The sequence below is a fragment of the Chiloscyllium punctatum genome, chromosome 8 (assembly GCF_047496795.1).
Source record: "Chiloscyllium punctatum isolate Juve2018m chromosome 8, sChiPun1.3, whole genome shotgun sequence".
Lineage (NCBI taxonomy): Eukaryota > Metazoa > Chordata > Chondrichthyes > Orectolobiformes > Hemiscylliidae > Chiloscyllium > Chiloscyllium punctatum.
This window is the reverse complement of record NC_092746.1, coordinates 55959385-55985750: the sequence shown is the minus strand read 5'-3', so window position 1 is coordinate 55985750 and position 26366 is coordinate 55959385. Positions and strand designations below refer to the sequence as shown.

Genomic DNA, 26366 nt, shown 5'->3' with positions numbered 1-26366 from the left:
GTGAGTGATGTGGGGTCAGTGTGAGTGATGTGGGGTCAGTGTGAGTGATGTGGGGTCAGTGTAAGTGATGGAGGTCAGTGTGAGTGATGTGGGGTCAGTCTGAGTGATGCAAGATCTGTGAAAGTAATGTGTGTCAGTGTGAGTGATAGAGGTCAGTGTGAGTGATGGTGGTCAGAGTGCATGATGTGGGGTCAATGTGAGTGATCGAGGTCAGTGAGAGTGATGTGGGGTCAGTGAGAGTGATGCGAGGTCAGTAAGAGTGATGTGGGGTCAATGTGAGTGATCGAGGTCTGTGTGAGTGATGGAAGTCACTGTGGGTGATGCGAGGTCAGTGAGAGTGATGCAGGGTCAGTGTGAGTGATAGAGGTCAGTGTGAGTAATGGAGGTCATTTTGAGTGATGTGGGGTCAGTGTGAGTGATGTGGGGTCAATGTTAGTGATGTGGGGTCAGTGTAAGTGATGTAGGTCAGTGAGAGTGATGTGGGGTCAGTGTGAGTGATAGAGGTCAGTGAGAGTGATGTGGGGTCAGTGTGAGTGATCAAGGTCAGTAAGAGTGATGTGGGGTCAATGTGAGCGATCCAGGTCAGTGTGTGGGATGGAGGTCAGTGTGAGTGACGCGAGGTCAGTGAGAGTGATGCAAGGTCAGTGTGAGTGATGCGGGGTCAGTGTGAGTGATGCGGGGTCAGTGTGAGTGATGTGTGGTCAGTGCGAATGATGTGGCGGCAGTGTGAGCGATCGAGGTCAGTGCGAGTGATGTGAGGTCAGTGTGAATGATAGAGGTCAGTGTGAGTGATGCAGGGTCAGTGTGAATGATGTGAGGTCAGTGAGAGTGATGTGGGGTCAGTGTGAGTGATGTGGGGTCAGTGTAAGTGATGTGGGGTCAGTGTAAGTGATGGAGGTCTGTGTGAGTGATGTGGGGTCAGTGTGAGTGATGTGGGTCAGTGTGATTGATGGAGGTCAGTGTGAGTGATGTGGGGTCAGTGTGAGTGATGGAGGTCAGTGTGAGTGATGTGGGGTCAGTCTGAGTGATGCAAGGTCAGTGAAAGTGATGTGGGTCAGTGTGAGCGATAGAAGTCAGTGTGAGTGATGGTGGTCAGTGTGATTGATGCAGTATCAGTGTGAATGATTGATGTCAGTGTGAGTGATGGTGGTCAGTGTGATTGATGCAGTATCGGTGTGAATGATTGATGTCAGTGTGAGTGATGGTGGTCAGTGTGATTGGTGTGGAGTCAATGTTACTAATGTGCAGTAAGTGTAAATAATGGAGGTCAGTGTGAGTGATGTGGAGTCAGTGTGAGAGATGTGGGGTCAATATTAGTGATGTGGGATCAGTGTAAGTGACAGTGGTCAATGTGAGTGATGTTGGGTCAGTGAGAGTGATGTGGGGTCAGTGTGAGTGATCGAGGTCAGTGTGAGAGATGTGGGGACAATGTGAGTGATGTGGGGTCAGTGTGAGTGATGTGGGGTCAATGTGAGTAATCTAGGTCAGTGAGAGTGATGTGGGGTCAGTGTAAGTGATGAAGTTCAGTGTGAGTGATGTGGGGTCAGTGTAAGTAATGTGGGGTCAGTGTGAGTGATGAGAGGTCAGTGTGAGTGATGTGGGCTCAGTGTGAGTGATGTGGGCTCAGTGTGAATGATGGAGGTCTGTGAGTGATGGAGGTCAGTGAGAGTGATGTGGGGTCAGTGTGAGTGATGTGGGGTCAATGTGAGTAATCTAGGTCAGTGAGAGTGATGTGGGGTCAGTGGAAGTGATGAAGTTCAGTGTGAGTGATGTGGGGTCAGTGTGAGTGATGTGGGGTCAGTGTGAGTGATGAGAGGTCAGTGTGAGTGATGGAGGTCATTTTGAGTGATGTGGGGTCAGTGTGAGTGATCAAGGTCAGTGTGAGAGATGTGGGGTCAATGTTAGTGATATGGGGTCAGTGTGAGTGATCGAGGTCAGTGTGTGTGATGCGGGGTTAGTATGAGTGATGTGGGGTCAGTGTGAGTGATCGAGGTCAGTGTGACTGATGTCGGGGCAATGTGAGTGATGTGGGATCAGTGTGAGTGATGTGGGTCAATGTGAGTGATCGAGGTCAGTGAGAGTAATGTGGGTTCAGTGTGAATGATGTGAGGTCAGTGAGAGTGATGTGGGGAGAGTGTGATTGATGTTGGCTCAGTGTGAATGATGGAGGTCTGTGAGTGATGGAGGTCAGTGTGAGTGATGTGGGGTCAATGTGAGAGATTGAGGTTAGTGAGTGATGGAGGTCAGTGAGAGTGATGTGGGGTCAGTGTGAGTGATAGAGTTCCGTGTGAGTGATGGATGTCAGTGTGAGTGATGCGGGGTCAGTGTGAGTGATGTGGGGTTAGTGTGAGTGATGGAGGTCAGTGTGAGTGATGGAGGTCATTTTGAGTGATGTGGGGTCAGTGTGAGTGATCGCGATCAGTGTGAGTGATGTGGGGTCAATGTTAGTGATGTGGGGTCAGTGTAAGTGATGTAGGTCAGTGAGAGTGCTGTGGGGACAGTGTGAGTGATAGAGGTCAGTGAAAGGGATGTGGGGTCAGTGTGAATGATAGAGGTCAGTGTGAGTAATGGAGGTCATTTTGAGATGTTGGGTCAGTGTGAGTGATGTGGGACAGTGTGAGTGAAGTGGGGTCAGTCTGAGTTATCGAGGTCAGTTTGAGTGATGTGGGGTGAATGTTACTGATGTGGGGTCAGTGTAAGTGATCGAGATCAGTGTGAGTGATGTGGGGTGAATGTTAGTGATGTGGGGTCAGTGTAAGTGATGGAGGTCAGTGTGAGTGATGTGGGGGTCAGTGTGAGTGATGTGGGGTTCAGTGTGAGTGATGGAGGTCAGAGTGAGTGATAGAGGTCAGTGAGAGTGCTGTGGGGTCAGTGTGAGTGATAGAGGTCAGTGTGAGTAATGGAGGTCATTTTGAGTGATGCGGGATCAGTGTGAATGATCAAGGTCAGTATGTGTGATGTGGGGACAATGTGAGTGATGGGGGGTCAGTGTGAGTGATGTGGGGTCAATGTGAGTGATGTGGGGTCATTGTGAGTGCTGTGGGGTCATTGTGAGTGATGTGGGGTTAATGTGAGTGGTGCGAGGTCAGTAAGAGTGATGTGGGGTCAGTGTGAGTCATGTGGGGTTAATGTGAGTGGTGCGAGGTCAGTAAGAGTGATGTGGGGTCAGTGTGAGTGATCGAGGTCCGTGAGAGTTATGTGGGGACAATGTGACTGATGTGGGATCAGTGTGAGTGATGTGGGGTCAATGTGAGTGATTGAGGTCAGTGAGAGTGATGTGGGGTCAGTGAGAGCGATGCGAGGTCAGTAAGAGCGATGTGGGGTCAACGTGAGCGATCGAGGTCAGTGTGTGTGATGAAGATCACTGTGAGTGATGCGAGGTCAGTGTGACTGATGTGGGGTCAGTGTGACTGATGTGGGGTCAATGTGAGTGATCGAGGGCAGTGAGAATGATGTGGGGTCAGTGAGAGCGATGCGAGGTCAGTAAGAGTGATGTGGGGTCAGTGTGAACGATCGAGGTCAGTGTGTGTGATGGAGGTCAGTGCGAGTGATGCAGGGTCAGTGCGAGTGATGCGGGGTCAGTGTGAGTGATGCGAGGTCAGTGAGAGTGATGCGAGGTCAGTGAGAATGATGTGGGGTCAGTGTGAATGATGTGAGGTCAGTGAGAGTGATGTGGGGTCAGTGTGAGTGATGTGGGGTCAGTGTGAGTGATGTGGGTCAGTGTGAGTGATACAAGGTCAGTGAGAGTGATGTGGGTCAGTCTGACTGATCGAGGTCAATGTTACTGGTGTGGGGTCAATGGTACTAATGTGGGGTCAGTGTGAGTGATGTGGAGCCAGTGTGAGAGATGTGGGGTCAGTGTGAGTGATCAAAGTCAGTGTGAGTGATGTGGGGTTAATGCTAGTGATGTAGGGTCCGTGTGAGTGATGGAGGTCAGTGTGAGTGACGTGGGGTTAGTGCGAGTGATAGAGGTCAGTGTAAGTGATGCGGGGTCAGTGTGAGTGATGTGGGGTCAGTGTGAGTGATCGAGGACAGTGTGAGTGATGTGGGGGCAATGTGAGTGATGTGGGGTCCTTGTGAGTGATGTGGGGACAGTGTAGTAATGTGGGGGCAATGTGAGTGATGTGGGGGCAATGTGAGTGATGTGTGGACAGTGTGAGTGACGTGGGGACAATGTGAGTGATGCGAGGTCAGTGAGAGTGATGTGGGGTCAGTGAGAGTGATGTGGGGTCAATGCGAGTGATGGTGGGTCAATGTGAGTGATGGAGGTCAGTGTGAGTGATCGAGGTCAGTGTGAGTGATGAGGGGTCAGTGTGAGTGATGCAGGGTCAGTGTAAGTGATGGAGGTCAGTGAGAGTGATGTGGGGTCAGTGTGAGTGATGGAGGTCAGTGAGAGTCATGGAGGGTCAGTTGGATTGATAGATGTCAGTGTGAGTAATGGAGATCAGTGTGAGTGATGTGGGGTCAGTGTGAGTGATGCAAGGTCAATGAGAGTGATGGAGGTCAGTGTGAGTGATAGAGGTCAGTGAGAGCGATTTTGGGTCAGTGTGAGTGTTACAGGTCAGTGAAAGTGATGTTGGGTCAGTGTGAGTGATTGAGGTTAGTGAGTGACGGAGGTCAGTGAGAGTGATATAGTTCAGTGTGAGTGATGGATGTCAGTGTGAGTGATGTGGTGTCAGTGTGAGTGATGTGGTGTCAGTGTGAGTGATGCAAGGTCAGTGTGAGTGATGTGGGGTCAGTGCGAGTGATCGAGGTCAGTGTGAATGATGCGGGGTTATTATGAGTGATATGGGGTCAGTGTGAGTGATCGATGTCAGTGTGACTGATGTCGGGGTAATGTGAGTGATGTGGGGTCAGTGTGAGTGACGTGGGGTCAATGTGAAAGATGTGAGGTTAGTGAGAGTGATGTGGGGTCAGTGTGAGTGATGTGGGGTCAGTGTAAGTGATGGAGGTCAGTGTAAGTGATGTGGGGTCAGTGTGAGTAATGGAGGTCAGTGAGAGTTATGTGGGGACAATGTGACTGATGTGGGGTCAGTGTGAGTGATGTGGGGTCAATGTGAGTGATCGAGGTCAGTGAGAGTGATGTGGGGTCAGTGTGAGTGATGCGGGGTCAGTGTGAGTGATGTGGGGTCAGTGTCAGTGATCAAGGTCAGTAAGAGTGATGTGGGGTCAATGTGAGCGATCCAGGTCAGTGTGTGTGATGGAGGTCAGTGTGAGAGACACGAGGTCAGTGAGAGTGATGCAAGGTCAGTGTGAGTGATGCGGGGTCAGTTGAGTGATGCGGGGTCAGTGTGAGTGATGTGTGGTCAGTGCGAATGATGTGGCGTCAGTGTGAGCGATCGAGGTCAGTGCGAGTGATGTGAGGTCAGTGTGAGTGATGCAGGGTCAGTGTGAATGATGTGAGGTCAGTGAGAGTGATGTGGGGTCAGTGTGAGTGATGTGGGGTCAGTGTGAGTGATGTGGGGTCAGTGTAAGTGATGTGGGTCAATGTGAGTGATCGAGGTCAGTGAGAGTGATGTGGGCTCAGTGTGAATGATGTGAGGTCAGTGAGAGTGATGTGGGGTCAGTATGAGTGATGTGGGCTCAGTGTGAATGATGGAGGTCTGTGAGTGATCGAGGTCAGTGAGAGTGATGTGGGCTCAGTGTGAATGATGTGAGGTCAGTGAGAGTGATGTGGGGTCAGTGTGAGTGATGGATGTCAGTGTGAATGATGGAGGTCTGTGAGTGATGGAGGTCAGTGAGAGTGATGCGGGGTCAGTGTGAGTGATCGAGGTCAGTGTGTGTGATGTGGGGACAACGTGAGTGATGTGGGGTCAGTGTGAGTGATGTGGGGTCAATGTGAGTAATCTAGGTCAGTGAGAGTGATGAAGTTCAGTGTGAGTGATGCAGGATCAGTGTGGGTGATGGAGGTCAGTGTGAGTGATGCAAAGTCAGTGTTTGTGTTGAAGGTCAGTGAGAGTGATGCAGGGTCAGTGTGAGTGATGCGGGGTCAGTGTGAGTGATGCGAGGTCAGTGAGAATGATGTGGGGTCAGTGTGAATGATGTGAGGTCAGTGAGAGTGATGCAAGGTCAGTGAGAGTGATGTGGGTCAGTCTGAGTGATCGAGGTCAATGTGATTTGTGTGGGTTCAATGGTACTAATGTGGGGTCAGTGTGAGTGATGTGGGGTCAGTGTGAGTGATGTGGGGTCAGTGTAAGTGATGGAGTTCAGTGTGAGTGATGTGGGGACAGTGTGAGTGATTGAGGTCAGTGTGAGTGATGCAGTGTCAGTGTGAATGATAGAGGTCAGTGTGAGTGATGTGGGGTCAGAGTGAGTGATGCAGTGTCACCGTGAGTTATGGAGGTCAGTGTGAGTGATGGAGGTCAGTGTGAGTGATGCAGTGTCAGTGTGAATGATAGAGGTCAGTGTGAGTGATGCGGGGTCAGTGTGTGTGTTGGAGGTCAGTGTGAGTGATGCGGGGCCAGTGTGTGTGTTGGAGGTCAGTGTGAGTGATGCAGTGTCAGTGTGAATGATAGAGGTCAGTGTGAGTGATGCGGGGCCAGTGTGTGTGTTGGAGGTCAGTGTGAGTGATGCGGGGCCAGTGTGTGTGTTGGAGGTCAGTGTGAGTGGTGGATGTCAGTGAGAGTGATATGTGGTCAGTGTGAGTGATAGAGGTCAGTGTGAGTGATGGATGTCAGTGTGAGAGATGCGGGGTCAGTGTAAGTGATGTGGGGTCAGTGTGAGTGATCGAGATCAGTGTGAGTGATGTGGGGTCAATGTGAGTGATGCGAGGTAAAGTGAGAGTAATGTGGGGTCAGTGTGAGTGATCGAGGTCAATGTGATTGGTGTGGGGTCAATGTTAGTGATGTGTGGTCAGTATGAGTGATGTGCGCTCAGTGTGAGTGATGGAGGTCAGTGTGAGTGATGTGGGGTCAGTGTGAGTGATGTGGGGTCAGTGTGAGTGATGTGGGGTCAGTGTGAGTGATGGAGGTCAGCGTGAGTGATGCGGGGTCAGTGTGAGTGATGTGGGGTCAGTATAAGTGATGGAGGTCACTGTGAGTGATGTGTGGTCAGTGTGAGTGATGTGGGGTCAATGTTAGTGATGGAGGTCAGTGTGAGTGATGGAGGTCAGTGTGAGTGATGTGGGGTCAGAGTGAGTGATGCAGGGTCAGTGTGAGTGATGGAGGTCAGTGTGAGTGATGCAGTGTCAGTGTGAATGATAGAGGTCAGTGTGAGTGATGCGGGGTCAGTGTGTGTGTTGGAGGTCAATGTGAGTGATGCAGGGCCAGTGTGTGTGTTGGAGGTCAGTGTGAGTGATGGAGGTCAGTGAGAGTGATGTGTGGTCAGTGTGAGTGATGGATGTCAGTGATGCGGGGTCAGTGTGAGAGATGTGGGGTCAGTGTGAGTGATCGAGGTCAGTGAGAGTGATGTGGGGGCAATATGAGTGATCGAGGTCAGTGAGAGTGATGTGGGGTCAGTGAGAGTGATGCGAGGTAAATTGAGGGTAATGTGGGGTCAATGTGAGTGATCGAGGTCAGTGTGAGTGATGTGTGTCAATGTGAGTGATCGAGGTCAATGTGATTGGTGTGGGGTCAATGTTAGTGATGTGAGGTCAGTGTGAATGATGTGAGGACAGTGTGAGTGATGGATGTCAGTGTGAGTGATGTGGGGTCAGTGTGAGTGATGTGGGGTCAGTGTGAGTGATGTGGGGTCAGTGAGAGTGATGCGAGGTCAGTAAGAGTGATGTGGGGTCAGTGTGAGTGATTGAGGTTAGTGAGTGATGGAGGTCAGTGAGAGTGATGTGGGGTCAGTGTGAGTGATGTGGGGTCAGTGTGAGTGATGGAGGTCAGTGTGAGTGATGTGGGGGACAGTGAGAGTGATTGAGGTTAGTGAGTGATGGAGGTCAGTGAGAGTGATGTGGGGACAATGTGAGTGATGTGGGGTCATTGTGCGTGATGTGGGCTCAATGTGAGTGATGCGAGGTCAGTGAGAGTGATGTGGGGTCAGTGTGACTGATCGAGGTCATTGAAAGTGATGTGGGTGCAATGTGACTGATGTGGGGTCATTGTGCGTGATGTGGAGTCAACGTGAGTGATCAAGGTCAGTAAGAGTGATGTGGGGTCAATGTGAGTGATCGAGGTCTGTATGAGTGATGGAAGTCACTGTGAGTGATGCGACGTCAGTGAGAGTGATGCAGGGTCAGTGTGAGAGATGCGGGGTCAGTGTGAGTGATGTGGGGTCACTGTGAGTGATCGAGGTCAGTGGGAGTGATGTGGGGTGAATGTTAGTGAGGTGGGTTCAGTGTGAGTGATTGAGGTCAGTGTGAGTGATGTGGGGTCAGAGTGAGTGATGCAGGGTCAGTGTGAGTGATGGAGGTCAGTGTGAGTGATGCAGTGTCAGTGTGAATGATAGAGGTCAGTGTGAGTGATGCGGGGTCAGTGTGTGTGTTGGAGGTCAATGTGAGTGATGCAGGGCCAGTGTGTGTGTTGGAGGTCAGTGTGAGTGATGGAGGTCAGTGAGAGTGATGTGTGGTCAGTGTGAGTGATGGATGTCAGTGATGCGGGGTCAGTGTGAGAGATGTGGGGTCAGTGTGAGTGATCGAGGTCAGTGAGAGTGATGTGGGGGCAATATGAGTGATCGAGGTCAGTGAGAGTGATGTGGGGTCAGTGAGAGTGATGCGAGGTAAATTGAGGGTGATGTGGGGTCAATGTGAGTGATCGAGGTCAGTGTGAGTGATGTGTGTCAATGTGAGTGATCGAGGTCAATGTGATTGGTGTGGGGTCAATGTTAGTGATGTGAGGTCAGTGTGAGTGATGTGAGGAAAGTGTGAGTGATGGATGTCAGTGTGAGTGATGTGGGGTCAGTGTGAGTGATCAAGGTCAGTGTGAGTGATGTGGGGTCAATGTTAGTGATGTAGGTCAGTGTGAGTGATGGAGGTCAGTGTGAGTGATTCAGTGTCAGTGTGAATGATAGAGGTCAGTGTGAGTGATCGAGGTCAGTGTGAGTGATGCGGGGTCAGTGTGAGTGATGTGGGGTCAGTGTGAGGGATTGAGGGTAGTGAGTGATGGTGGTCAGTGTGAGTGATGTGGAGTCAGTCAGAGTGATGTGGGGTCAGTGTGAGTGATAGAGATCAGAGAGAGTGATGTGGGGTCAGTGTTAGTGATCGAGGTCAGTCTGAGAGGTGTGGGGTCAAGGTTAGTGATGTGGGATCAGTGTAAGTGATGGAGGTCAGTGAGAGCGATGTGGGGTCAATGTGAGTGATTGAGGTCAGTGTGAGTGATGTGGGGTCAGAGTGAGTCATGCAGGGTCAGTGTGAGTGATGGAGGTCAGTGTGAGTGATGCGGGGTTAGTGTGAGTGATCGAGGTCAGTGTGAGTGATGTGGGGTTCAGTGTGAGTGATGGAGGTCAGTGTGAGTGATAGATGTCAGTGAGAGTGCTGTGGGGCCAGTGTGAGTGATAGAGGTCAGTGAAAGTGATGTGGGTTCAGTGTGAGTGATAGAGGTCAGTGTGACTAATGCGGGGTCAGTGTTAGTGATGTGGGGTCAGTGTGAGTGATTGAGGTCAGTGTGAATGATAGAGGTCAGTGTGAGTAATGCGGGGTCAGTGTGTCTGTTGGAGGTCAGTGTGAGTGATAGAGGTCAGTAAGAGTGATGTGTGGTCAGTGTGAGTGATAGAGATCAGTGTGAGTGATGGATGTCAGTGTGAGTGGTCGAGGTCAATGTGAGTGATGTGGGGCATTGTGAGTGATCGAGGTCAGTGAGAGTGATTTGGGGTCAGTGAGAGTGATGTGAGGTAAATTGAGGGTAATGTGGGGTCAGTGTGAGTGATCGAGGTCAGTGTGAGTGATGTGTGTCAGTGTGAGTGATCGAGGTCAATTTGATTGGTGTGGGGTCAATGTTAGTGATGTGAGGTCAGTGTGAGTGATGTGAGGAAAGTGTGAGTGATGGTAGTCAGTGTGAGTGATAGAGGTCAGTGAGAGTGATGGAGGTCATTTTGAGTGATGTGGGGTCAGTGTGAGTGATGTGCGTCAGTGTGAGTAATGTGGGGTCAATGTTAGTGATGGAGGTCAGTGTGAGTGATGGAGGTCAGTGTGAGTGATGTGGGGTCAGTGTGAGTGATTGAGGTAGTGAGTGATGGTGGTCAGTGTGAGTGATGTGGGGTCAGTCAGAGTGATGTGGGGTCAGTGTGAGTGATAGAGATCAGAGAGAGTGATGTGGGGTCAGTGTGAGTGATAAAGGTCAGTGTGACTGATAAAGGTCAGTGTGACGAATGGAGGTAATTATTAGTGATGTGGGGTCAGTGTGAGTGATCGAGGTCAGTGTGAGAGATGTGGGGTCAATGTGAGTGATGTGGGGTCAGCGAGAGTGATGTGGGGTCACTGTGAGTGATGTGCGGTCAGTGAGAGTGATGTGGGGTCAATATGAGTGATGGAGGTCAGTGTGAATGCTGTGTGGTCAGTGTAAGTGATGGAGGTCGGTGAGAGTGATGTGAGGTCAGTGTGAGTGATGTGGGGTCAGTGAGAGTGATGTGGGGTCAGTGTGAGTGACAGAGGTCAGTGAGTGTGGTGTGAGGTCAGTGTGAGTGATGGAGGTGAGTGTAAGTTTTGTGGGATCACTGTGAGTGATGTGGGGTCAGTGAGAGTGATGTGGGGTCAAATGAGTGATGGAGGTCAGTGTGAATGCTGTGGGGTCAGTGTGAACTGATGGAGGTCGGTGAGAGTGATGTGAGGTCAGTGTGACTGATGTGGGGTCAGTGTGAGTGACGGAGGTCAGTGAGTGTGATGTGGGGTCAGTGTGAGTGATGTGGGGCCAGTGTGAGTGATGTGGGGCCAGTGTGAGTGATGGAGGTCAGTGCGAGTGATGTGGGGTCAGTGTGAGTGATGTGGGGTCAGTGTGAGTGATGTGGGGTCAGTGTGAGTGATGGAGGTCAGTGCGAGTGATGTGGGGTCAGTGTGAGTGATGTGGGGTCAGTGTGAGTGACAGAGGTCAGTGAGTGTGGTGTGAGGTCAGTGTGAGTGATGGAGGTGAGTGTAAGTTTTGTGGGATCACTGTGAGTGATGTGGGGTCAGTGAGAGTGATGTGGGGTCAAATGAGTGATGGAGGTCAGTGTGAATGCTGTGGGGTCAGTGTGAACTGATGGAGGTCGGTGAGAGTGATGTGAGGTCAGTGAGAGTGATGTGAGGTCAATGTGGGTAATGGAGGTCAGTGTGGGTGATGTGGGGTCAGTGTGAGTGATGTGGGGTCAGTCTGAGTGATTGGAGGACTGTGTGTGATGTGGGGTCAGTGAGAGTGATGTGGGGTCAGTGTGAGTGATGTGGGGTCATTGTGAGTGATGTGGGGTCAGTGTGAGTGATGGAGGTCAGTCTGAGGGATGTGGGGTCAGTGTGAGTGATGGAGGTCACTGAGTGGGATGTGGGGTCAGTGTGAGTGATGTGGGGTCAATGTGAGTGATGTGGGGTCAATGTGATTGATGGAGGTCAGTGTGTGTGTTGGAGGTCAGTGTGAGTGATGTGGGGTCAGTGTGAGTGATGTGGGGTCAGTGTGAGTGATGAAGGTCAGTGTGTGTGATGGAGGTCAGTGTGAGTGATGGAGGTCAGTGTGAGTGATGTGGGGTCAACGTGAGTGATGGAGTGCAGTGTGAGTAATGGTGGTCAGTGTGAGTGATGTGGGGTTAGTGTGAGTGATGTGGGTCAGTGAGAGTGACGTGGGGTCCGTGTGAGTGATGTGGGGTCAGTGTGAGTGATGGAGGTCAGTGTGAGTGATTTGGTGTCAGTGTGAGTGATGGAGGACAGTGTGTGATGTGGGGTCAGTGAGAGTGATGTGGGGTATGTTTTGAGTGATGTGGGGTCAGTGTGAGTGTTCGAGGACAGTGTGAGTGATGTGGGGTCAGTGTGAGTGATGTGGGGTCAATGTGAGTGATGGAAGTCAGTGTGAGTGATGTGGGGTTAGTGTGAGTGATGGAGGGCAGTGAGAGTGATGTGGGTCAGTGTGAGTGATGGAGGTCAGTGTGAGTGATGTGGGGTCAGTGAGAGTGATGGAGGTCAGTGTAAGTGATGTGGGGTCAGTGTGAGTGATGGAGGTCAGTGTGAGTGATGTAGGGTCAGTGTGAGTGATGGAGGTCAGTGTGAGTGATGTGGGGTCAGTGTGAGTGATGGAGGTCAGTGTGAGTGATGTTGGGTCAGTGTGAGCGATGTGGGGTCAATGTGGGTGATGGAGGTCAGTGTGAGTGATGTGGAGTCAACGTAAGTGATGGAGGGCAGTGAGAGTGATGTGGGTCAGTGTGACTGATGTGGAATCAGTGTGAGTGATGTGGGGTCAGTGAGAGTGATGTGGGGTCAGTGTGAATGATGTGGGGTCAGTGTGAGTGATTTAGGTCAGTGTCGGTGCTTTATCGGGCGAAAGGGCTGGGTAGAAGAATTCAGAGGGCCATCAATACTTGTACATGTTTGGGGCATGTGTTCCTTAACACTTCTAAAGAAGAGAAAATACTAAACATTTACCTGCCACATATGAGGGCTTGAATCATATCGTTTTAAAGTAGCATGTCGTGATACAGGGTCAGCTATTTTGTCTTGTGTTGCATCTTCTGGTTTGATTTTTGGTCCCAACTTACAGTCCCAATTAACCTCCTCATAACTCCTGTGCATTGAGGAAAAGTAAACAGTACAGTCTGCATTAAAATCTGACAGAAATGAACAGATAAAAATCATCAATTGAGAAACCAATAAATATTAACAAATGCTCCACTGACCTCAGTGAAGGTGACTAAAAATTAATTTGGTGTTTCAGGAAGTGAAATTTTGTACAGCTTAGCCTATTTCTAAAATGGGAAATGGGCATTGCTGGCAAGGCCAACGTTTGTTGAACATGTCTAATTTCCCTTCAAACTGAGTGACTTGTTCTCTATTTCAATGGATCGAACAGATTGCTGGGGGTTTGTCAGCCAGACTTGGTATCAAGACCATACTTCCTTCTGTCAATGGCATTGGATGGGTCTTTATAAGAATTGATGATAGTTTAACAGTTACTACTAGGTAAAAACAATGACTGCAGATGCTGGAAACCAGATTCTGGATTAGTGGTGCTGGAAGAGCACAGCAGTTCAGGCAGCATCCAAGTTTGCTGAGACTAATTTTATATTCCAGATTTAATAAACAAATTCAAATTCCACCAGTTGCAACAGTGGGAATTAATTCCATGTCCAATGGCAGTAGCCTAGGCCTCTGGATTATAAACCCAGGAGCATGCTCCTACAGCACCATATGAAAGAATACATTGAGCTTCAGAATGTTCTAATAGGTTGAAATAATTCAATATATACACAATCTGAATACACAATTAGCAATTACTTGGATACAAAGCCAATGAAACTGAAAACTTAAAACTCACAAAGTAAAAGTATCACAATGTAAAAAAGTTTGGATGATCTAACTGGTTTAAAATTTATGTTTATAAATATCACTTTTTTTTATTTATACTACACATCCATTTCTCAGATAAAGAAGCGATGAATTTTTAATACTTTCAGCTTTCTCAGGAACTCTCATGAATCATACAGTGCTTATAAAACACAAGGAGACCTTTCAGACCAATCAGCACAGCATGCCTGTACTGATGCTCTGTCAGGGCAATTTACCTGAAGTCAATGATTCTTCAGATAATTATCCAATTCTCTTTTGCAACTCACAATCAAATTGCATTCTCAGGCAATACATTCCAGATTCTAACAGTTCATTGTTTAAGACAGTTGCTCTCTCATATCGCGTATGCTTCTTTTGTCAGTCATCTTTCATCAGTATCTTCTCATTTTCAATTCTTCTATTCATATGAACAGTTACTTTGTGACATGGATGGGTACAGTTTTGGCATAAAATTTCCTGTTTTCTTCAGCTGTGAAAATCAACTCTGTGCTGTGCGGTTTGATGTTGAATACTGGGGAAATTAGTTGAGATGCAAAGGTTTGGTGAAGTTAACCTTGTCGAAGCAAGCCCATAATGTTGTGAATAGGGAAAGGTGCAGATGACAAGTGTCATGATAGTGACAGAGACAGACTGTATATAGGATCAGATAAGTTTATTGACAGGAAGAAGAGAAGTGCAGCCATACATAACGACCTTTTGGCATTGCACAACAGCATATAGGATACGTTTATGGCAGTGAGAAGCTTGAATCAGGGCAATATAGAGCAAAGTAATGATACAATGTAAGAGGTTACCATATTTTCTCCCCATTTTCTGTTTCTCTCTTCAACAACAATTTATATTTATATAGCATCTTTAAAGCAAAAAACAATCCCATGATGCTTTACAGGAGCATTGAAAAACAATGGGTCTGGGAATCAAAAGCTTGGTTGAAGGGATTGGTTGAAAGAAGTATCTTAAAAGAGGAAAGTGAAGTAAAGTAGCGGAGGCATAATGAGAACATTCCAGAGATCGAATCGAGACAATTGAAGGCCTGGCCGCCAATTTCAGTTTAGTTTAGGCAACAGCATAAATGTCTCAGAGGGTTGTTAGGTTGGAAGAGATAAGGAGACGCAAGGCCTTGGGGGAATTTGGAAACAAGAGGAAAAATTTTAGGATCAAGATATTTCTTAAGTGAGAGCTACTGCACACTGAGGGGTGGGAATACCCCAGAAGGGTAAAAAGTAAAAATAAATTTAACCTGAGACATACTGGCGTGACTGATGTCTTACTGGTTCTCCATTTTGAAGTAATACAAGGCCAGTCATAACTGAATGTCTCATTTACCCGTTTAACTGCTTTTATCTTCTGGGAGGCAGACAAGACAAACTACCTACCAAATTACAAAATACTCATCCCAAAATTAAATGGGAGACCTCTAATTTTAAACTGTATTCTCTGGTTTTGTATTCTCTCACAAGGACAAAAATCTCAGCACTCACCTTGTCAAGTCTCTGAAGGATTTTTAATATTTACATAAGTTTACCTCTCATTCTTCGAGATTCCAATCAGTATAGGCCTAACCTGTTCAACAACCATTCCTTAAGGATAATCCCCTCATCCCAGGAATGAGTCATGTTGACCTTTTCAGAATTGCTTCTTTTGTAATTAGGTCCTTTCTTAAGTAGGAAAGCTGCCCAGATGCAACTTTAACCAAGGTCCTACAGAGCTACACTTGGCCGCTTTTAATATTATATTCCCCTTTCAATAAACACCAATATTGAATTGGCTTCCTTAATCATGGACAAGTCCAGTTAGTCTGGAGCTGTGCTGCATGGTTTGCCGCATTTGCCCCACATGAGGCAGTTAAGAGAAAATTGGTGTCTTGACTGCAGACAGGCACCTGGAGATCCTGTTGGATGCGGTGATGTAGACCAGGGACATCTTCCTTCCCCTAGGATTGGTAGACAATGCCTGTCAGCCTGGCCACCACCCTGGTCATTGTGGTCTCAGCCATCTGGAGGAATGCCTAGGAGTATCTCTCTTCAGCCAGGCTAGTACCAACGTCTTCTCTCTCTTACCTCACACTCACTCTATCTCTGCTAAGGCATCCACCTCCCAGCAAGGCTCATAATCTGATACTCTCATTATTGCCTGCAATATCTTTCTTCACTCTCACCCATCCTTCCCATAGTCCTGCATTGTCCTCTGCACTGCCTTCTCACTTCCTCAAGACATCTCACCTCTTTTCCCCCACCAGCACCAGCACTACCAGCTGTGCTAACCATTATCATCTCTCTCAAATCCCCCCTCCCACTTTCTCTCATTCCAGGAGAAAACAGCCCTTTAAATGGCAGAAAGAGCTAAAACGGTTGGGGAGCTGTCCAACAGTCAGCTCCTCACCGCCTGTGTGAAGAGGATTTTGACCATGACAAACTCAAATGGGCAACTGACTGTGTCCAAGCCTCAGGGCTGATATCGAAGGCTGCCCTTGACTAATATACAAAAATAATCAAAAGGGCAACCCTGAAAGCTTTGTATCTAAAAGCACACATGAACTGATCAGGCAAATGTGATCGGATAGCCATTACAGTGTCATGGCTGCAGGATGACATAGATTGGGAGTTGAATTTTGAGGGATACAGGACATTTAGGAAGGGGATGGAAGGGTAATCTGTTAAATGGTGAATAGTGAGGGATAACCTAAGTTTAAAAAACCAGTACATGGATGCAGTTAGACTAGAGATGAAAAATAATAAAGGCAATCATTTGAGGGAGTGGTAAACAGGTTTTCCAGCAGCAACCACAAGCTCAACAAACAAAGAATGGGAGCTTGTAACAGTGGTACAGGAAAAACCATCAGGATTTTAACCTACATTTAGACTGTGAACAACTGGTGGACAAAGGTAACTTAGATGAGAAATTTGTCCAGTGTTTTCACGATTATTGTTTTGAATAGCACATTCTGAAACCAATCAGACAATAGTCCGTACCAGAACTGGTATTGTGCAATGAGATAAGATTAATTAAAGACCTTCTTGTGACATGCCTCTAAGTAGCACGATAATAATATGACTGCATTTTACATTCAATTTCAGTGAGTCCAAGACTCGAATTCAAAACAGAAATAAGGTAAATTATGACGGCATGAAAGTAGAGATAGCTAAACTGAACTGACAAATTAGGTTAAGGGATAGGTCATGGAAAAGCAGTGACAGACATTTATGGGGATATCCGAGATTACATAGAATAGATAGACTTAAACAAGAAAGAACAAATCCATGGGGAGGACCTATGATCCATAGCTAACTAAAATAGTTAAAAATAGTGAAGAGCAAATTACTGCAGGTGCTGGAATCTGAACTAAAGACAAAATACAGTGGGCTAGGCAGCCTCCATGGGGAGTGAGCAAGCTAACGTTTTGACTCTAGATGACCCTTCATCAGAGCTAAAAGGGGAAGAAGAGTCATCTAGACTTGAAACATTAGCTTGCTTTCTCTCCAGGGATGCTGCCTGACTCACTGCGATCTCCAGCAATTATTCTTTTCAGTTGAAGAAAAGGCATGTCATTGGGCAAAGATGGACAATATGTCAGAAGGGTAGACAGCATATGAAAACAGGAAAGAATGACTGATCAATTTAGGAAAAAAAATTTAGAGGATGGTGAAAGTGAGCTCAAAAAATTAAACCAGATATTAAGAGGTTTTATAGATACTTTTAAAAATACAAGAGTTCACTAAGTGCATATCGGTCATATATAAAGTGAGTTGGGTTAATCAATAAGGGAAAATAAGGAGATAGCAAATGAATGAAATAAGCATTTTGCATCTATCCTCACTTGGATAACATTTAAGTAACATATAAAAAATAGTTGTATATGAGGAAATGGGATGAAGAAAAGAACACAAGAAAATTACAATCACAAGGGAAATGGTGCTGAGCAAATTGTTGGAGTAACAAGTTGACAAGTCCTAGGGTCTTGCTGGAATTCATCCTTGGATTTTAAAAGGAATGGCTAGTGAGATAGTTGGTCCAATAATTTTACTTTTACAAACTTCCCTAGAGTCAAGAAAGGCTCCATTAGATTTTAAGATAAAATGTAAAGAATGCAAAACCTTTATTCAAAAAGCAGGAAATTACAGGCTAGCTGGCTTTGACATTTGTCATAGAGAAATGTTGAAAGTTATTATTAAGATATTATAGGAGGGCACTTAGAAAAAAAATCAATGTGATCACGCAGAATCAACATGGCCTTGAGAAAGGGAAATCATGTTTACCCAAATTATTGGAGTTCTTTGAAGAAACAGCCTGTCCAGTAGATACAGCAGACCACCGGATGCAGATTTCCAGAAGATATTTGAAAAAATGCAACATCAAAGTTATTATAGAAAATAAAAGTTTATGCTGTGGGGTAACATAGTGACATGGATGGAAGTCTTGTCAGCTAATAGGAAAAAAAACAGTTGGCTAAATGGGTCACTTTCTTGTTGGCAATACAAAAAGTAATACATCACAGGGATCAGTGCCGGAACCTTCCAAACCCCCGACTATTCCCACTCTGAAGGAAAAGGGCAACAGATATGTGAAAATAATACCATCTGCAAATTTCCTTCCAAGCCACTCATCTTCCTGACTTGGATATATATTGCCATTCATACTATCATAAAGATGTACAGCACGGAAACAGACCCTTTGGTCCAACTCGTCCATGCCGACCAGATATCATAACATAATCTAGTCCCATTTGCCAGCACTTGCTCATATCCCTGTAAAACTTTCCTATTCATATGTCCATCCAAATGCCTTTTAAATGTTGTAATTCTACCAGTCTCCACCATTTCCTCTGGCAGCTCATTCCATACGCGCACCACCCACTGCGTGAAAACGTTGCCCCTTAGATCCCTTTTAAACCTTTCCCCCCTCAATCTAAACCTATGCCCTCTAATTCTGGACTCCCCCAACCCAGGGATAAGGTCTTGTCTATTTATCCTATCCATACCCCTCATGATTTTACAAACCTCTATAAGGTCATCCCTCAGCCTCCGACACTCCAGGGAAAACAGCCCCAGCCTATTCAGCCTCTCCCTACAGCTCAAATCCTCCAATCTTGGCAACATCCTTGTAAATCTTATCTGAACCCTTTCAAGTTTCACAACATCCTTCCAATAGGAGGGAGACCAGGCTTGCACACAATATTCCAAAAGTGGCCGAACCAATGTCCTGTACAGCCGCAACATGACTTCCCAACTGCTGTACTCAATTCTCTGTCCAATAAAGGAAAGCTTGCCTTCTTCACTATCCTATCTACCTGCGACTCTACTTTCAAGGAGATATGAACCTGCATGTCAAGGTCTCTTTGTTCAGCAACACTCCCCAGGACCTTACCATTAGGTGTATAAGTCCTGCTCTGATTCCTTCAGTATTGCTGGGTCAAAATCCAGGAATTCCCTCCCTCATGTCATTGTGAGTGTACCTGCAGCATGTGAACTGCAGTGGTTTAAGAAGGCAGCTCATCACCACCTTCTCAAGGGCGATAGGAACTTGCACTAAATGCTGGCCACATTTTTGCCATCTGTCCTAATGTTTCCCATTGCTGTAACAAAATGTGTTTGATAACAATGTAAATTAGCACCTTGGGAAGCTTTATTATATTAAAGGTACTATCATTGTTGCAATGTCCAGCAGTGCAACATTTGCTTCAGTAGTGCTTTGAAGTGGCAGCTCAGACCAGGATAGATTTCAAGGAATCTACTTAGAGCTTCAAACTGTAAAATGGTTTCACACTGCTTTCCTACTGTGCAGAAGTGATGTATCTGACTGACAGAACAACAGGAGAAAGTCAGTTGACCCATAATATCATTTGTCTCTCTTTACCTGTGTACTGAATCTCTAATCAAAAACAGTACATGTACTACCTGAACTAAAGGCTGACATGTACCCAGGATCTGATTGCCTGCATCTTAAAAGAAGTCAAGTCATAAAAGAAGTGGTTGTAGCTGTAGAGGTAATGCACACATTGGTCATAATGATCCAGAATTCCCTAGATTCTGAAAAAGTTCCAGTGGATTGAAAATTCACAAATGTTCCATGTCTATTCAAGAAACGAGAACAATTGAAAGCAAGGAACTATAAGTCAGTTAGCCTAAAACATGTCATTGGGAAAAATGCTAGAACTGTCATTAAAATGTAACAGCAAGTCATTTAAAAAGCTTAATATGCTCAGGCAGAGTCAACATGACTCTGTGAAAGGAAATCATGTTTGACAAGTCTATTGGAGTTATTTAAGTAAGAAAGAAGCACATTGATTAATAGGCAACCTATACATGTGGCATACTTGGATTTCCAAAACTTTTTTGACATTTCATGAACATATCAAACATACAAATTGGAAACAGGAACAGGAATGGACCATTTAGCCCCTTAAGCGTGCTCCGCCTTTCTGATCTGATTACTCCACATTCTCATCTCTCCATTTTCATATCAACAATCTACTTGCCACTGCCTTAAAAACATTCAAGGTCTATGTTTTCCCCACCTTTTGGTGAAGGCGATTCCCAAATCTCACAAACCTCTGTGAGAAAAAAAAAACCTTCTCATCTCTGCCTGGGGTGGCATGGTGACTCAGTGGTTAGCACTGCTGCCTCACAGCACCAGGGTCCGAGATTCAATTCCAGCCTTAGGCGACTGTCTGTGTGGAGTTTGCACATTCTCCCCGTGTCTGCGTGGGTTTCCTCCGGGTGTGCCGGTTTCCTCCCACAGTCCAAAGATGTGCAGGTCAGGTGAATTGTCCATGCTAAATTGCCCGTAGTGTTAGGTGTGTATCAGTCAGAGGGAAATGGGTCTGGGTGGGTTCCTCTTCAGAGGGGTGATGTGGACTGGTTGGGCCGAAGGGCCTGTTTCCACACTGTAGGGAATAATCTAATCTAAATGACAATTCCTTATTTTTAAACAGGGACTTCTAGTTCGAGATTCTACTATATATGAAAACAACCTTTTCGCATGAACCCTGTCAGAACATTCAGGATCTCATTTGATTTGATTAAGTCATCACCCACTCCAGTATCTACAAGCTGAGCCTGTCCAGCCGTTACTTGGAACACAACCCATCCATTGTAAATCTTCTCTGAGCTGTCTCCAAGGCATTTATATGCTCCACTTAATTAGGAGACCATACCAGGTACAGTCTCACTAATCCCCTCTATAACTGAAGCATAACATCCCTAATTTGGTGTTCTCTTCCCTCATACTTAAAAGTAACATTCTATTAGCTGTCATAATTACTTGCTATACATGCATACTAACCTTTTGCCATAGAACATCCAGCTCCCTATGCATCTGAGAACTCTGCAATGTCTCACTATCTAAATAAAATGTTAGTTTTTATTTGTTCTGCCCAAATGAGCAAGTTCACATTTTCCCACATTACACTTGATTTGCCAGGTCTTTGCCTATTCAGTTAACCTATCACTATCCCTTAGCCACCTCCTTATTTCCCCTCACAACTTATTTTGCTACCTATCTTTCGTGTTATCAGTAAATTTGGATGACAATTGTGGTCCCTTCATCCAAGATACTTATATGAATTATAAAACGTTGAGGCTTTTGAGAATCCATTCAAGGGATGTGGGCATCACTGGTTAGCCCAGCATTTAGTTCGCCTCTCTAGCTGCCTTTGAGAAGGCGGTGGTGAGCAGCCTTCTTGAACCATTGTAGTTCCTGTGTGGAGGTACCCACAATGCCACTGGGGAGAGACTGCTAGGATTTTGAGGCAGCAACACTAAAGGCATGGTTCTATGAATCCTTTACCTTCAATTTCATATGAAATAGATCTGAATAAAAGCCATACAGGATGAAAAAAGTTACGTTTCTCTCTCCAGATGCTGACAGACCTGCTGAGTCTTTCTAGCACTCTCTGTGTTGGAATTATGAAGTGGGTTTCTTGATAAATGAAAACATTTTTAAAATTAAAAACTTGAAAATAAAACTGTCTGGTTTATAAAACTAAGGAAATCAACAGAAATTGAAGAGCCTTCTTTCAGCAGTGCAATCAGCAGAATCTGGGTTTTCACCTGGGACTTTGTGGACTTTATAAATTTAATCTTAATCCAACATATAAGATTGTGGAAAATATGAAGCTATGTATTTTGGACTGCATTAGAATTTTAAAACACTACCGTCCTTTACAGTAATTCGAGCACTTCTCCATTACATTGGTATTATTTATGTAATGATATGGAAACTCTACCACCACCTTTTTATGTTAAAAATCACACAGCACCAGGTTATAGTCCAACAGGTTTACTTGGAAGCACTAGCTTTTGCCAGCACTGCTCCTTATCCTTCATCAGGTGGTAAGGAGCAGTGCTCTGAAAGCTAGTGCTTCCAAATAAACCTGTTGGACTACAACCTGGTGTTGTGTGATTTTTAACTTTGTACACCCTAGTCCAACACCAGCATCTCCAAATCATGACTTTTTATGATAGCTAGCCTATGAAGACTGTAATGATCAGTGTAAAAAGATGTACTTTGAAGTAATCATATCACTAATCTAAGTGAATATAATTTGGGCTGAAAATCTGCAGAAGAACTAAAAGCTTTTGAAACTATGTTTTTAAAATTCAATTGTGCATGATGCTGCGACATATTCCTGAATAAAAGCCTATACGCAAATTAAAGAGTCAGGCAATCTTATAAAATGAACTGTCAAATTTAGTAGAGTAATTTGGCAGCATTTATTGTCATAGCTTGTCAGTTCCTCACCTCTGGATGCTGGTTGAGTACATATATTTTCTTGCTGTTGCATCTCTTGTAATTTCAGATGTTGCATCATATGAAGGCTGTGATATAATACAGATACTGCATATTTTACAATATAAAAGACAAGAATTAAAAACTTATAGATTGAAGTTCAAATAAAAAAGTAAACTTTGCATTAACTGGTCATACCTGACCCGGAGAATCCACATTGAAGTTAAAATTATGAGTTTTGAGAGAACTGGGAACTGAGTGCGGTGCTGGGGTCACCCGAACTGGACTTGTCCAACCTTAAAAAAGTATATTTTGCTTCAATCAGTAATTCTCTACTTTATGTGTCATTGTCACACTCAGTTCAGTTCACTGACAATGAATGCTATTGAAAGTATTTTACAGATTAAATTAGTAAAAGTAGTGATTCACAGTCATTAACCAGTATGTCAACTTTCCTGTTAAGGAAGAATGGAATTAAAAAGGATCATCAAGCCATTAACCAAACGCTTTGTCAGGTCAAACGCAATTTACTATGGCTATGTAACCTAACTGATCAACTGAACCACCTGATTTAAAGTTTGTTATAATCAAGTTCCGATCCCAAATATAATGAAACTAAATTCCACAATATTCACAAATTCACTATTTACTGCTGCTGTGAGTAACAATATTCTCTTTCTATTTTCTCACCTCATCCTCTCTCTGCCCTTAGCAAAATTATTCCTACAGTCTTGTCAGCTGAATCACTACTGGATAAGTGAAACAGAGGTAAAGCCTCCTGGAAACACTGGGCAATGGGGTGGCACTGTGGCTCAGTGGTTAGCGCGGCTGCCTCACAGCACCAGGGTCCCAGGTTTGATTCCGGCCTTGGGTGACTGTCTGTGTGCAGTTTGCACATGCTCTGTATGTTTGCATGGGTTTCCTCCCACTGTCCAAAGATGTGCAGGTCTGGTGAATTGGCTGTGCTAAATTGCCCATAGTGTTTGATGTATTAGTCAGAGGGAAATGGATCTGGGTGGGTTACTCTTCGGAGGGTCAATGTGGACTGTTGGGCTGAAGGGCCTGTTTCCACACTATAGGGAATCTAATCAAATCATATAGTTTCAAGTCTGGATGGCGTGTGGTGTGGCTTGGGAGAGGAACTCGGTCCCATGTATCTGCTGCCCCTGCCTTTTCAGGGAAATAGAAGTTCTGGGCTCGGAAAGTGCTGTTTAAGAGACCTGGGTGAGCTACTACAGTGAATCTTGCAGATTGTAAACACTACTGTTGGTTTGTAATAGCGGTGAATGAAGTGAATGCTGAAGCTAGTGGATCAAGTATCCCCCAAGCAACATGGGAACATGAGGGGAATTTTAACAAGGCAGTGCATGGGTTATGGTGGGAGGTTGAAATTTTGAAAAAGTGCAACTACTTCATGAAGCCTCCTGCAATCTGCTACCTTCCACATTCAACCACACTGCATTTAACTGCACATATGAAAAGGTTCATTCTGCTGGAACGTTATCTTACATAATTTAGTTCAGTGTCATTAACACTGCCAAAGTTCAAAGGCATTGGTCCCACTGTGGCATTTGATTTATTCCACCACATGCCTGGAGCTTGTGTAGTGTAACTTTGAGCTCCCAGTGAGGGCCAAGGTAACCAGTGGTCTCACTTTGACTTGCACCAGCAGCAGCCTGCAGCTAGAGGGAGCTGCAGACAGCTGTGGCTCACTGGAGAGCACAGTCTGGACATAAGTTCCATAGACAGAAGCCAAACTTTGTCAACATGTCAGAACACCAGTGTCCCAGGAGGTTCAGTGTCTTGTGTCAGCAGGTAGCAAACATTCATGGCCCCTAGTAACAAAATCTGTACCATCTGAAACTGAGGGATACGTTTTACCCATGGCAGTCAGATTTATCATTTCCTCAACATTTTTGCCTCCAGATCGTCCAGAAAAATATGCAGCATTTCACAGTTGGCAGTACACAATAAAATCAAGACTGATTGTTGGTTTGCCAGGGTACAAAATTACATCAACTTTGTCTGCAGATGGCAGGCTTAATCAATGGCACACGACTGCCAAGAAATCACCTCGAATGTTCATTAACTGGGAGGGTTTCCTCTGGTGTACAGCCACATTGCAAACTTTGTGCAAGTGTGTGCAAGATACCTGGCAAACAACCTTCTTTGTGTTGTTACTCTATAAACAGTTTTGCCAGCTGTTTGCTTGGAGATGATACTTACCTTTTTAAAACCAATAGCACCATTAGAAATGCAGGGAATGCAGCACCACAGCAATATAATGAGTGCTGAATGACCACCATATGCGTCATCGAGCATCCATTAGCATACTGAAGATGCAGTTCCAAATGTCAGGACACATCTGAAGGCTCCTGCAGTATGAACACGTCTTCATCTCCAAATTGGCTGTAGAGGACCATGCTCCAGACAGCACTGCACAATGGCAAGGTTTGGATTTCATCACAGAGCCACTTCAGGTGATTCCAATGAGGAGGAGGAAGGTAAGAAGGTAAGGAAATTGAGGAATGTGATGCAGGTAATCTGCCTCCCTTTTTGTACATCATTGGCAGGATACACTCATCATTGTGAGGTTTACTTCCATAAGTCCACCATCTAACAACCACTTTTATTGCCCTCCTTATTTTGCAACTGTCATGGAGCAGTCTGTAAACAACCAAGCTTCCCTTTCACAGCTTCTTGTTGCTCACTGTCAATCTCTGATTCTTTTCATTACTACAAAACACAAATGACCACTTACTATTCAGGAATGGGCAAGGCAGGAGAATGGTCTTGAGATTAGTATTTACGTCATTCACATATAGAATCCATAGTAAACTGTCTAACAATACGCAACACATCCCCATGCAACAACAGATCTTTACTCTTCCTTTTCTTCACACTTGAATGAAGTGGAACATTTGTGACTTTAACAGCGGCAAAAGTCAAGGTGTGAACATTTGCATTCATCTTTAGTCAGAAGTGCTGAGTAGATTCTCCATCTTGGCCTCCTCCAGAGATTGAGGGTGGTTTAGTGGTTTGGATCAGAAATTGACTAGCCGAATGAAGACAGACGGTGGTGGTTGATGGGAAACGTTCATCCTGGAGTTCAGGTACTAATGGTGTACTACAACGATCTGTTTTGGGCCACTGCTGTTTGTCATTTTAATAAATGACGTTGATGAAGGGGTAGAGGATGGGTTAGTAAATTTGTGGATGACACTAAGATCAGTAGAGTTATGGATAGTGCTGAAGGATGTTGCAGGTTACAGAGGGACACAGATAAGCTGCAGAGCTGGTCTGAGAGGTGGCAAATGGAGTTTAATATGGAAAAGTGTAAGGTTATTCACTTTGGAAGGAGCAATAGAAATAAAGAAATAAAGCAATAGAAATACTGGACTAATGGTAAGATTCTTGGTAGTGTGGATGAGCAGAGAGATCTCAGTGTCCATGTACATCGATCCATGAAAGTTGCCAATTAAGTTGATAGGGTTGTTAAGAAGGCTTACGGTACATTTGCTTTTATTAGTAGAGGGATTGAGTTTTGGAGCCATGAGGTCATGCTGCAGCTGTACAAAACTCTGGTGTGGCCGCACTTGGAATATTGCGTACAGTTCTGGTCACACATTCTTGGAAGGATATGAAAGCACTGGAAAGGGTGCAGAGGAGATTTACTAGGATGTTGCATGGTATGGAGGGAGGTTCTTAGGAGGAAAGGCTGAGGGACTTGCGGCTGTTTTCGGTCAAGAGAAGAAGGTTGAAAGGTGACTTAATTGAGAGATATAAGATAATCAGAGGGTTAGATAGGATGGACAATGAGAGCCTTTTTACTTGGAAGGTGATAACCAGCACAAGGGGACATAGCTTTAAATTGAGGTGTGATAGATATAGGACAGATGTCAGACGTAGTTTCTTTACTCAGAGAGCAGTAGGGGCGTGGAATGCACTGCCTGCAAATGTAGGAGACTCACTAACCTTAAGGGCATTTAAATGGCCATTTGATAAATATATGGATGAGAATGGAATAGTGTAGGTTAGATGGGCTTCAGATTAGTTTCACAGGTCAGCGCAACATCGAGGACCGAAGGGTCTGTACTGCACTGTAATGTTCTATGTAACATGCATACACACATGCTCTCGTTCACACTGATTAGAAAAACAAAATGAATCTAAAAAGATAACTTAAAAACAATTTGAATCGGTCACTGAGTTGTTCATGAAGTGTAGATAGTTAAACTTT

At 45.4% G+C, this 26366-nt stretch overlaps 1 protein-coding gene across 2 annotated transcripts in view; it reads right to left on the bottom strand.

The window, feature by feature from the left end:
* Window positions 1-26366, bottom strand: part of LOC140480575 (protein SPMIP7) — a 106470-nt gene that overhangs the window by 72903 nt on the left and 7201 nt on the right. For both annotated transcript variants that reach the window (XM_072575603.1, XM_072575602.1), the window contains exons 2-4: window positions 22325-22422; window positions 22139-22215; window positions 12479-12617 (exon numbers count right to left, since the gene is read on the bottom strand). In XM_072575603.1, the coding sequence (XP_072431704.1) occupies window positions 12479-12617; window positions 22139-22215; window positions 22325-22422 (314 nt within the window). The remainder of the gene's footprint in view (window positions 1-12478; window positions 12618-22138; window positions 22216-22324; window positions 22423-26366) is intronic.